Source organism: Loxodonta africana, chromosome 18 (genome assembly GCF_030014295.1).
Source record: "Loxodonta africana isolate mLoxAfr1 chromosome 18, mLoxAfr1.hap2, whole genome shotgun sequence".
NCBI classification, from domain to species: Eukaryota; Metazoa; Chordata; class Mammalia; order Proboscidea; family Elephantidae; genus Loxodonta; species Loxodonta africana.
In genome coordinates this window covers 71,165,929-71,179,337 of record NC_087359.1, presented here as the reverse complement: position 1 = coordinate 71,179,337, position 13,409 = coordinate 71,165,929, and the positions used below count along the sequence as shown (strand labels likewise).

At 44.3% G+C, this 13,409-nt stretch overlaps 1 protein-coding gene across 2 annotated transcripts in view; it reads left to right on the top strand.

Annotated features, from left to right (window-relative positions):
* MYH10 (myosin heavy chain 10) overlaps window positions 1–13,409 on the top strand; it is a 163,712-nt gene that overhangs the window by 119,252 nt on the left and 31,051 nt on the right. For both annotated transcript variants that reach the window (XM_064271764.1, XM_064271765.1), the window contains 7 exons: window positions 2,147–2,340; window positions 2,436–2,557; window positions 3,760–3,829; window positions 3,916–4,076; window positions 8,714–8,822; window positions 8,931–9,062; window positions 9,886–10,092. In XM_064271764.1, coding sequence (XP_064127834.1) covers window positions 2,147–2,340; window positions 2,436–2,557; window positions 3,760–3,829; window positions 3,916–4,076; window positions 8,714–8,822; window positions 8,931–9,062; window positions 9,886–10,092 — 995 coding nt within the window. The remainder of the gene's footprint in view (window positions 1–2,146; window positions 2,341–2,435; window positions 2,558–3,759; window positions 3,830–3,915; window positions 4,077–8,713; window positions 8,823–8,930; window positions 9,063–9,885; window positions 10,093–13,409) is intronic.

The following is a 13,409-nucleotide window of genomic DNA, read 5'->3' as shown; positions in this document are numbered from 1 at the left end:
CTGACCCATTCTTAGCCTTTGGGCATTAAATGTCACCTTTCCAGAAAACTCCCTAACTGTCCATCTCCCATAGCACCATGCTCTTTCAGTGTCTTTCTCACCATTTGTAATTATAAATGTATTTAATGTTTACATCATTTATTCACTAACATATATGTCTCAGCATCTGTTAAATGCTGGACATTATGCTTGGTGCAGGGGATGCAATGTGGAGTAGAAGCAGATGTGACAGGCCTGTAACAAGAATTTGTGAGTCAGGCGGGCACTTGTGTGACTTCCGGGTGGTGATGCCTTGCAGAGAGTAGCGTAGGCGTTGGGCGACTGGTTCTGGGTGGTCAGGTGTATCTAGTTAGACTCGTGACTGATCCCCTAAGATGAGACTATGGCTTGAGAAAAGCAGAGGGACAGGTAATAATGTATCTGTACTTGTTTCTTGCCCTATTCTAGAAAGGATTTCAGGTGTGTTTGGATCCCTAGTGAATGCCAATATGTACAGGAAAAGCAGAAGAGAAGTCTTCAAGGAACATGAGACTAGGGTAGCCAGAGAGGTGGATGCAGAAACAGGACAAGGTGGGCTTCATAAAAAACCCAGGCATGGAGAGAGTTTTTAGAATGCTGATGGCATGGTCAACAGGTCAGTGTACGGGGGTCAAGTAAAATCAGAACCAGGCAGTGTCCGTTGGCTCAGCAATTGACCAGTCATTGCCTGAGTAGTATTGGGCAGGGGAGGAAGACGGGGAGAAGCCAGGTAGCTGCACACGGGAAGATAGTGGGAGAGGTTGTGGAGTGGTGTGTGTAAGCTACTCCGGAAAGAAGCTTGGCTCTGATGAATGAAGCAGGCAGATGCAAGGTCAAGGGGAGTTTGTTTCTTTGTGGGGCAGGCAGTAAAGCCACAGGAAGGAAAGGTGGTCTCTGAGGTGGGGAGATGGTTTGTAGATCCCAGAACACGAGCAGAAGGCATAGCTTTGACCTAAACCCTTGAGTCTGGTGACTGAGCTTGGAAGAAGTTATTACATAGTGTGCATGCATGGGCTGTGAAATTAAACAGACTCCACCCACCACTTTCCCAACTTCCATTTAAGACCCACGTAACCTGGGCAGTTAGCTTACCTCCCTGGGTCATGGTTTTCTCCTCTGGAAAAACCTCATTGGATATTGAGAGTTAAATGAGACCTTACTCGTAAGGCACTTCACGCAGTGCCAGGTCCCTATGGCTTTCTTCGCTGGGGAACGAAGGAAAGAGCTGGGGGTGGCTGTTAGAGCAAAGAGGGCATTACTCAGGGCAGGCCAGTTGATATTCTGGTGGTTTAAATGATGTTTCCGTAATGTGTTTCATTGATTTAACAAGCTTTAATGAGAGCATGTTTTGCTAGTGGCTGGTGCCCTGTGTTTATAATCTCATCATTGAAAGTACTGGGTCGTGTGGATACCATAAAACGTTAGCTGCTTTAATAAGAGGGTGCTGTCTGAGAAATTCAGTCACACAGGAAGCTGAAGCATTTGTTCGTCTCAAAGACTCCTTCCCATTTTGTTCCTTGCCCTTTGAAAAGTGTTAGTCGTGCTTTGAGGAGAGAGCTGAGGAACACGCATACTTCTAACCATCTGAGCTGATGTGATGTAATCTTCCTGCATTCGTTCCGGAACCTTTAAGGGCTTCTCTTATTGCAGATCTAATGGCTAATAGAAGATAACTCTGGTCCCTCATCCCTGAGCATGTCCATTTAGGGGCTCTGCATTGCACAGTTGAATACTTTTATGTGTATTTTAAAGAGCCATTTCATATTTTGAGACTTAGAACAGTATCTGTTTGTGTATCAATAATGCTAGCCAATGATCTTTCATTGGCCAAATGTATACGTGACAGGCAAAGTGTTAGCCAAAACAGTGAGTTCCTGAAATAGCGCAGTGGCAGTCATCTGCTGGAATGTGGTAGTTTGAAGTTCTCAAAGCACTACAGTCCCCTGCCATATAAGTGTGTGGCTGTTAGTTCCACGGCTTGTGCGGTGTCGATATGCGACTGCCTTACCTATATGGCACCTCTTACCATTTGTCCCACGAAGCTTGTGCTGCTGCACCCTCACTGTGTCTGCCTCCTGCGGCAGAGGCGGAGTCGCCTGATTTCCCTTTGCCTTCTTATTTTTACCAGTGGACCGGATCGTGGGTCTGGATCAAGTTACTGGCATGACCGAGACTGCTTTCGGCTCTGCATATAAGACCAAGAAGGGCATGTTCCGTACCGTCGGACAACTCTACAAAGAGTCTCTCACCAAACTGATGGCCACTCTCCGCAACACCAACCCGAACTTTGTTCGCTGCATCATTCCCAATCACGAGAAGCGGGTATGTGTTAAACAGAACGTCTGCTGGTATTTACTGGACCCGATCTGTGTCAAGTTACGAAGGTGGAACCGTAAAACTGTCATTTGCTTGCTTAGGCTGGAAAACTGGACCCGCATCTAGTGCTGGATCAGCTTCGCTGCAATGGGGTCCTGGAAGGGATCAGAATCTGCCGCCAGGGCTTCCCAAATCGCATCGTTTTCCAGGAATTCAGACAGAGGTATTTCTTTCTAACTTGTTTTTTTTTGTGTAAGTATCAAGTAATATGAATTCAAACCATGGGATAATGAGGAAAAATGTTTCCTCATATCCTGGGTAAGTTTAGTTTTCTTTCATGTAGGAAAGGGATACTCATCATGACCCTTATACTGGAGGGTCAGACCCATGCCTGCCTAATAAAAAGGCGACTGCGACGGGTCTCCAAAGCACTGGGAGACATGCGCCAGGTCAGCTGTGAGAGAAAAAGTTGAAAACTTGCCGTTTGATCATTTAGACAGTGCTACCTGGGATTTAAACATACGTGTATAGGGTCACTATTAGTTAGCATTGACTCGACAGCAGTGGGTTTGGTTTATTTTTAAAACTTACTTTTAGTATATGAGTAATATGTGTTCCTTTTAGGAAAATATAGAGAAGTTAAAAGTAAATTAAAATCATCCAGGGTTGTCTCCTGAGAAGATTTTGGGCTGTCTCTGTCCACCTTTTTCCAATGAATATGTCTGTGTGTGCGTACACACTTAAAGTTCTCTAAGGAGAAAAGATAGGCAGTAAGCTGGATGAGAAAGGAAGGGTGAAGGAAAAGACAAAAGGGAAAGTTCCACGTGAAATAGAAACGGGCGAGGGCCTATAATGGGAAAGAGTTCTTTTTCGGATTTATTGGATAATTTCCTTTAATAGTTAATTTGGTTTGCTTTTTTCCTTATTTCTCCTGGAAATCAAATTCCAAACATGACAGTGTTTACTATTCCACGAAATAGATACGGCCACACGTTGGGTCACAGCAACAACACAGGTCAAAGAACAGTCCTTCCTCCCGCTGTTGGGGAGGGAGTCTAGCGAGACGCTCCTCGAGCCTTCTGGGACTTCAGGAATCCCCTTAGTGTGGCCCCCCTGTACTAGAAACAGTCTGGTCGATTTTCACATTTTGTTGGGGGATGAAGAAAAGCAGTAAGTTCTTTAAAATAACTAGGCTTTTGGTCCTTTTCTGCCACAACCTCCTAAATCTCATCTTTGACCAGCAAAGTGACCTCATTTTCACTTTACTAGGTCTGCAGAAAACCTCAGATGATTATCTGGTCATCTAGGTTAACATACATTACCTGTCATTTTATTATTGCCTCTTAGAGAAAGCAAAACTCAGAAGTAGTAGATAAACATATTCACAAATTTCGACAAAAGATTTATTGGATACTTTTTTTGCAGATACGAGATCCTAACCCCAAATGCTATTCCTAAAGGCTTTATGGATGGTAAACAGGCTTGTGAACGAATGGTAAGCATTTCGTGATTTTTCTAACTGTGGATTATAGATAATAAGCTTTCCTGTCACACAAAATAAACGGACTTTTTCTCCCTTAGATCCGAGCTTTAGAACTGGACCCTAACTTGTACAGAATTGGACAGAGCAAGATATTTTTCAGAGCTGGAGTTTTGGCACACTTAGAGGAAGAAAGAGATTTGAAAATTACTGATATCATCATCTTCTTCCAGGCTGTTTGCAGAGGTTACCTAGCCAGAAAGTAAGTGGGTGGTCATGAATTGCACACTTGCTAAGTATGAGCAGGTGCTCAGCATTGCGTTCTGTGCTAAGGATGTAAGAGTGTGACTTACGAGGTCCTTGTCCTTGTAGAAATTGAGTTTCTGACGGAAGAGGTAGCCAGCAAACAGATGCACGTTCTAAGTAGTGACATGTTGGAGTGAGGAAACAAACAAAAGGCCAATGCAGAGAATGAAAGTTGGGAGTCCTCCTTCCAGTTGGGTCATCATGGCAGGTTTCTCGGGCTGAAACCTGAAGGCCCTGTGACGGGAGGGGAGGGCAGCCTTCTGTCGGGGCTGTAGCAGCAGGCCTGGAGAGTGTGTTGTGCTTTGAGAAACAAGCAGGCCGCTGCGGCTGGAGCACAGTGAGCAAGATGAGGCTGAGAAGGAAGCGCTAGGCGGGGCTGGACGTGCAGTGCTGCCTCATTGAGGGGCCTCACAGAGGCTGCACTGTGCAGAATGGTGGATGGAGGTGGGCAAGAGCGGAGCTGGGTGGGCCAGTGGGAAGCTGTCAGAGTGATTTGGGTGGATGATGATGGTGCCTAGGCCCCAGAAGGTGGTAGTGGAGATTGAGGGAGAGGTTGGATTTGAGAAAGAAATCTGAAGAACTTAGAAACGGTTTGGATCTAGGGGGTAGTACTCGTGTTTTCTTTACTTCTTCCTACAGAAGACTTAGACTTTGGAAGTGAGACAGGTTGAGAGAGGTGACTAGTTTGCCACCCAGACAGTTCCAGCAAGCAGCTTAGGAACACCTGGACTGGAGGTTAAGACTCTGAGATGATGGGCCCTTGGTGTGGGTGGAAGCCGCTCTGGGTCACGGGCCATCAGCTTGCCGAGACCCAGATCCAGAGACGCTGATCTAGATCCTTAAGCTGAATTAGGGGAGGCAGCACTTGTGCTTCTTTGCCCATAAAGGAGGATGCTGCGTAGCGTGGAAAGGGGAAGAATAATGGATCTTATCCTTAACAATTCATACTAGGAAGAAACAAAACTAGATGAGGTACCATCGAGTCGATCCCAACTCATGGAGACCCCATGTGTGTCAGCGTAGAACTGTGCTCCTTAGAGTTCTCAATGGCTGGTTTTTCAGCAGTAGATTGCCAGGCCTTTCTTCAGAGGCACCTCTGGGTTGACTAGAGCCTCCAGCCTTTCAGTTAGCAGCCAAGTGTGTTAACCTTTTGCCTCACCTAGGGACTGCCATCCTAGGCAAGAAGGAGTGAAAGACTTGGGCTTGTATGTATGAAATCTGAGGGCATATTTGAATAATAAAGTGAACCTGATCACGGCAAACACCATTCTCACCGTGCCCACTGGACCGGGCATACGGACCGAGCACATGGGCACATGTGCCTTCCCAACTTCCCAGAGTTAATAAGTTTTACAGCTCCCACAAACACACCACAGCTGTCCAACGCGCATGAAATGAGGTGCATAGATTGTGAACACTGCATGCGGCTTTTCCACTGAAGTCTAAACCTTGCAGACTTTTCATTGCAATATAAAATCAAAAAACAAAGATACTACACTTGGCACGGTCTCATCTTAAAAACTTAAAACCAGCACATCTGTGTAATCTGTGTAAGCCAGTGTGTCTGTCATTTGCCACACTGTCCCCTACATATTCTAGTCACACTCTCCGTGTGGTGAAATGGGACTCAAGTTGGAATAAATCAATAAATGAAGATAACCTGTTCGAAAGAACCAGATTGTAGTCTGGGGCAAGGCAGAACAGTGCCTAGAGTAGTCGAGAAGATAGATATCTACGTGGAAGTCCGTGAACCTGAAGTGAAGCGCCCTGAGGACACTGGGATGAGCCTAGGATGAGAGAGAAAGAGGAGTGATATTGTACACTTTTCCTTCCTGGACACTTGAATGTTGTGCTTCAGGTGCAGGTGACAACACCCGCTAAAGACACATAGAACAGTCAGTGCCTGACTCATAGTAGGTAGTCGGTCAGGTGATTTCTGACTGGTTGACTCTTGTGGAAAGCTAGCTGCCTCATTCAATTAAAAGTGTCTGACATGTTCCTGACTTACTGTCCTGACAGATTCATCTCCCAGAGGGTCAGAGAAGCAACGAGGGCCTTGGTTTTTAATTAGAAGAACAGGTGGATTTTTACTCCCATAGGGGATGGCAAGAATTGCTGTATAGTTTCAGAAAGCATTGTTGAAACTGTTGAAGACTTAGCCACATCTTCTGGTTGGTAGGAATATATTAGAAGGTAGACGACTTTGAAGGGAACAAGAATAAAAGCAGTTGTGAAGCAGTGAACTCAGGGAAAATTCCAGCTAGCCAAGAGGAATTAGGTAGCATCAGAGAGTTACAGGGAGCCCTGAGGGTGCAACGGGGAACCCCTCGGCCACAACTGAAGGTCAGCGGTTTGAACCCACCCAGCAGCTCTGCAGGAGCAAAGACCTGGCAGTCTGCTCCCATAAAGATTACAGGCCAGGAAACCTTAGGGGTCAGTTTTCCTCTGTCCTATGTGGTTGCTACGAGTCCGAATCAACTCAACAGCACACAACAACAACGTGGAAGTCATGCGATTCCTGTGAGGAGGTGTGATAGGCAAGGTGGCAGAAAACTGAAAAACACTCATTTGTGCTCTAAACCTGCAACTTCCTGCTTTTTTCTCAAGACACTCCCACATGCATCCTGATACAGGTGTTTGCTGGAGTAAAAGAATAATTCCACGTTTGTTTACTGTCTTTTCTATCTCCAGCAAATTGCTGCTCTTTCCTAGGAGAATCTTATGGCTACTCCTGCAAGCAGTTACAAAAAGGGCTGAAGAGAAATAATTAGGGACGTAGAAGTGTCTAGTTGTTCCTTCGTTCACTCAACAAACATGCTTTGAGGAGGCCTTGAGGGTAGCGGCACGTGACTGTCTGCTACCAGGAGAGACCAGTTGCCGTCCACCAGGAGGCGGCTCAGGAGAAAGTCCAAGAATCTGCTTCCAAAAATCAGCCATTGGAAACCCTGTGGACCTTTTCACGGAGGTGGTGCAGACGGGGGCCGGAAGTGCAGACGGGGGCCCCTGCCCCTCCCAAAACTGAACCCAAAGGGAAGGCGTCGGAAGCCAAGAAGGCAGTGCCGAAGGGTGTCCACAGTCACGAGAAAAGAAGACCCGCACGTCACCCACCTTCTGGCCGCCCGTCTGTCCTCGGGAGAGCCACCCCGGGAGAAACCAGCTTGACCACTGTGCCACGTTAAAAAAAAGGAGCTAGTTGCCTTTGAGTCGGCCTCAACTCGTGGTGACCCTGTGTGTATTCTAGTAGAACTGTGCTCCTTAGGATCTTCATGGGCTGGTTTTTCAGAAGTGGGTGGCCAGGCCTTTCTTCCATGGCACTTTTGGGTGGACTCAAACCTCTAGCCTATTGGTTAGCAAAGTGTGTTAACCATTTGCACCACCCAAGAACTCTGATTATGTGGTGGGACCATAAAATTAATGGGGCCTGAAGGGGCATGATCTCTACTCCGGAGGAGCTCCAAGTCTTACTTGGGAAGATAGTCATTGAGTTTACAATTACAGAAGAGCATAATTACAGAGGAATGAATAAGACTGATATCATTGTGCTCTGAAACCCAAGAGATGAGAGCATTCAAGAAATAGGTAGGCCACAGAGTCGTGCCACAGAGAAGGCAGTGCAAATTTGCCTGAAGAAAAAACTGCCAGATTCAGAGTCTAGGGAATCGTTTCCAAATATCTAAAATGCAGCTTCAGTCGAGTGATGGGGTGGAAACCAGATTGCTGGCAATCAGGGAGTGAGGTAATTGGGTTGCAAATCCTGAAAGTTGGATGCCAAGCACAAAAAGACAAGTTATGTACTAGAAGGAATGGCGGGGTAGAGAACTTTGTTGAGTTTTTAATTTTTTTTTTTTTTTTTGCCAGAGAGGGGTGGGAGTTCAGAAAGGGAGCCAGTTCCTGAAGGACAATAAAAAATTGAAAACACTAGAGCAAGGGTAATAGGAAGAGGGTCTTGGGCCATGCTGAGGGACTGAGACAGCGTGGCAGGGAAACCCAGGCATGCTGATGAGACTAGGGTTCACAGTTCAACTCTGTGTCCTGCAAGAAGCCTCTCAACTTCTCTGAGCCTTCGAGAAGCCTTTGTCTGTACAATGGGAGACATTAACATGACGATCTCCAATTTCCTTCCAGCATCACAGTGCTGTGCTCTACTGTGAGGGAGTGGAGAAGAGGAAGGTATTTACCTTGGAGGGGAAGGGATGTTTCTTCTGGGACAGATGGAAAAAAAAAAAAAGAGAGTAGCCAATAGAGCATGAGCAAAGGAAAGATGAGGACCTTACGTCCATCGTCTTCATCACCTCAGGAGAGCAGGGAGTTTGTTCACAGCTGAGCGTGCGTGTGAGCTGTGTTCATGGGTAAATGGCAGAAGGTGGGGGTGTTGAGGCAGCGCCCCTGGAGGCCGTGAGAGAGCCTTGGGGTTGGCTGAGCAGGCGGTGCGTGTGGACTCACGGTGGGCATTGCCTGCACACTTCACTGTGGACTCATTGCTGTACCCATTCCTCCCCGGTAAGAATGTTTGCCTCTAGAAAGGCTTGTGATGACAACAGCTGTTAAGACACGTTTTCCTTCGCATCCTAAGTTTTCCTTATGGTTTTTCAGGGCCTTCGCCAAGAAACAGCAGCAACTGAGTGCCTTGAAGGTCTTGCAGCGGAACTGTGCCGCGTACCTGAAACTGCGGCACTGGCAGTGGTGGCGAGTCTTCACAAAGGTTGGCCACGTTTGTTTACTTCCAGATGCCTTCCCCGGTAGCAGTGTTTGGTCAGTAAAAGCCCACAGAAAAGAGATGTGGTGATAAACTGCTTGAATTCTATCATAGGTGAAGCCCCTCCTACAAGTGACTCGCCAAGAGGAAGAGCTTCAGGCCAAAGATGAGGAGCTGTTGAAGGTGAAGGAGAAGCAGACCAAGGTGGAAGGCGAGCTGGAGGAGATGGAGAGGAAGCATCAGCAGGTGTGTGCGTTACTTCAGAAACACACACGCCGCCCTGACTTAATCTGAGACCTTTCTTGATAGGAGCGCTCATACATTTAGTAGGAGTAAATAGCTACACCTCCCGTATCGACTTATTTTCTGTGAGGTGTTTTCACTCATTTCCAGAGCAGGTACATTTTGAGAATAGAGTAGAAGTAATGGTACATTATGCTCCCAGTTTTGGCCTCATGTGAACTAAAGCCAACTTGACCTCTCCCGTCTCCGCCCTTGTCATTCTCCAGGCACCCAGAAGCTCGTGCTTATTACCAAGCACGTATTTAATGCCCATTTCAGATGAGACGCCCAGTGCTGTCACCTTCCTGCACCTGCTTATGAGGGGAGTTAGAACAAGTTAAAGGGATGAGATGGTGGAGTGCAGGCCACCACCCGCCCTTCTCAAATCATCGTTCCTTTCCCAGGCAGTTATTCTTCGTGGAGAAAGCAGAGGCTCAGGAAATGTTTGCATGATAGTTGTAATGTTCTTGGTTGATACCAGACAGTCTTTAGTACTCACCGTGAGCTTTATAGCATTTGAGTGATACTTTCCTGTCCCTTTATAACGTACCTTAATGGACAAAATGTATTTCTTCAAAAATAGCATGAATTAAATTATTCAGGATAATTTGAGACAACAGGAACAACCAAAAAAGTTTCATCTAGTTTACTGCTCAGTAGCTAAAAGCATATTGGAACATTTTTCTAGTGGTGCCATGTATTTTAACTCCTGGTTCCTTCGGTGACATGTGTCGACCACTGACATCATGGGGGAAATCATGTACTAGACATTTGACTGTAATTGCAGCTTTTAGAAGAGAAGAATATCCTCGCCGAGCAACTGCAGGCAGAGACGGAGCTCTTTGCTGAGGCAGAAGAGATGCGAGCAAGACTGGCTGCTAAAAAGCAGGAACTAGAAGAGATTCTGCATGACTTGGAGTCTCGGGTTGAAGAAGAAGAAGAAAGAAACCAAATCCTTCAAAATGAAAAGAAAAAAATGCAAGCACATATTCAGGTACCGTCATCATTTTTGTTTAGAATTACATTTTGACTCTTCCGAGTGGGCCTGTTGACTAAATAGCAGCTCTGTATCTAGATTCTTGTGTTCCACTGAGGAGCAAAAGGAGCCTAGGTTGGAAGTCCTGACCCTTGCAAGGATGACCATCGTTTGAAGCACACATATAATGGATGTCCTTCAAACATAGGCTTATTAATTTGAACAGGACTCTTCTTATGTTCCAACGTGGCATCTTACAGTACGTAACGTGATTCAGTCAAACAGCCCAGGCTCTGCAGCATTCTGTGAGGGCTTCACGTCTTCCCTCAGTTGTCATTAGTAATTCTGTCACTCCCTCTGTTCATTAGATGGGCATCTACTGAGTGGTTTGGTTTGTAAAACATGCTTAGCACTGACCACAGAAGTGGTCAAAACTCAGAATAAAGAACTTAGCCCTTGCCTGGCACGCACTTTCTTACGGAGATACAAGCTATCCTCATGGTGAAGCTCAACTATAAACGAGGCTGAGTACTTGGACAAATGATGCGGATGAGAGTTATTCTGTCGCTCCCCTGGGACCCACCCACCTCTTTTTCTCCCTGCCCCCCACCACCCTGTCTAATAGGCCGTGGGGTCAGTGTCTGCCACTGTTACTTCATGGGTCCAAAACCAAGCCTTTCTCCCACACCTCTCCCTTAGTATTCATCTGACTTCATATCTTCACAAAGTATAGACAATTCAGGCGTTCGTCAGAACCACGAAAGATGTCATATTATTTTCTTAGCAGATACCCTATCTCACCTGATGCTAACCGTTCTTCCGCTCTTCAGCTTTCAGATATCCCGCAGTAGGTTAGCGGTTCTAATTTGAGGACTTAATTCTATAGATCAGTCAACAGAAGCCATCTAATTATCCAGCAGTACAGGATTGTTAAACCCTACTAGTATAATTATTATAAATAAAAAGATTTTTATTTTCATGGGTATTCATATTAAATAGTTGCCAAAGTACGCATGCAACATGATATAATTTAAAATATTTCTGTAACTTATAAACTTATATGGGTGATTATATGTGGAAATATCCAGAAGGCCTAGGAGGATACTCAGTCTCCCTGGTGGCGTTATCAACGGTTTCTCTCTTCTCTTTGTTTAAAGACACATGCCCCTTTCATTAGTACTCTTTGCTCACGTGGGGAAGGACACTGAAATTCTGCTCCACCCCCTCCCCCACTGCCATGTTTCTAAGCTCCAGATTTCACATAAAATTCTTACGTTTCTCTGCTGTATTTAGAAAAAAATCTATCCTTATAGGAGCTGGGCTTGATTTTTGTTTTGTTTTGCCTTTTCAACTTTTTATATTCTTTTACTCGACTCTTTCCAGTTTTAAGATTTTTGCTCTGTCGGCTTAATTTACTGTCTCTCTTTATGACGTGGTAAATTCATTCAAAGACACTTTAAAATATTTGACATTAGTAAATATTGATTCTTCTTGTATTTAGCCGAGTTTATTACATACTCTGTCATATAGGGTCACTGTGAGTCGGAATCACCTCGACGGCAGTGGGTGGGTCTATTATATACAGTAGTTTAGGATATAAAGACATTACTGAATTTGCGTGTCCTTCCCCACATGACCAAAACATTACTAATGAAATGAGCAAATGTTTTTAAACAAAGAGAAACCGCTGATAACGCCACCAGGGATAACTCAGAGTTGCTGGTAAGTATCCTCCTAGGCCTTCTGGATATTCCCACATTTTTTTTTCTCTTGCGGAGTATCAGGCTCTGTATTAATTATGTGGCCCTCGGAAGAGACCCCAACCTTTTTGGTCCTTTACGTTTTTTTTTTTTTGCCTGTGAGGCCTTCCCTGGAGGATTTCAGATCTGTCCCATTTTCATCCAAGACTACTAGAACTGTTTTTTGGTTTGGTTTGGTTTGGTTTCTAAGGTTAATTTCCAGATTACAATGTTAATAAATGATTGTTGTCAAAAACCTAGAGAATTTAAAGTAGCACTTATAATCTCCTCCTACCTACCCTCCCATTACCTCTGTTATTTTTTTCTTGCATATTATTCCAAGCAGACATATATGGATTCATTTATTAATTGGAATTATGCTGAAGAAACTGTTAGGACCTGCTTTTGTCACCTCAGGAAGTACAGTGCAAGGAAGTAATTAGCAAAACCCCAACTCTGGAAAACTGTTAGACAAATGACCTGGTTTTTAAAACAAATGGTTGGGGGGTAGGGGGGTGGGAGGGGCAGAAATATAGGGTGACCTAGAGATTATAGGCGTCTTAAGTATTTTTTTTAAGTATTAGCCACAGTGTGTGAACTTTATTCAGATTCTGATTCAAACGGACAAATGTATCTTTTTTAAAGGCCCCTATCATTTAGAGGTATAATCTGAAGGTTTTACAGATGAAATGTGATGTCTGGGATTTGCTCCAGAATAATCTTGGGGTAGAAGGTAGAGTTATAGATGAAGCGAGGCTGTGTGAGTTGATGCTTGTTAAGGCCGGGGGGATGCGTATGTTCATTACGCTGCTGTGTGCACTTATGTACGTGTTTAGTTTTTCACGATAAAATGTTAATCTTTTGCAAGAGTTTCATTCTAAAATTAACCATGAGTAAATTACTTAGCCAAAGTTACCCTTGAAAATTTCTTAAATTGACCATAGAGTACACTGATTTATATGTACAGCCCTGTTCAGTAATGTGTATGTATCCATGTTTATTACATACAATAGTGTAGGATATAAAATAAAGATAAGACATTACTGTGAATGATAATGTTTAAACGCTAGAATCCCACCTAGTTTGGTGATATATTCATGTTTAAAAAGACACACTTGAAACCGAGGTAACCCATTTCTCTCAAACCTATACTGTTTGGCCTTTTTTTTTTAATCTTCTTTTTCTCTCTACTTTTGGTCAAGTGTGTATAGTTTAATTTGAATAAATTAAATATGTGTTTGAGTATTCTACTATATTATGCATATTTTTCTGTGTCACTATTATTCCAAAGTATGGATTTTAATTGCTATATGTTACTCCATTTTACGAAATGTGCCAGCGTTTTAATTATCGAGACTTTTCTGCAGCATATTTGTAAGTGTTGCATATAAGTAACACTTCACTATGTCTTTTCATATAAATCACGTCTGTGATTATTTCCTGAAGTTGTTGGTTTAAAAGAAGTGCTCATTTTCAAAGCTTGCTGCGCTTTGCCATGTTGGCTCTCAGAAGGGTTGGCCCAGTTTATACTTTAAACTGTAGAGGATAAGAGTGCCTGTTCCACGTAATTGCATTTTATACTTTTTAAAATACCCT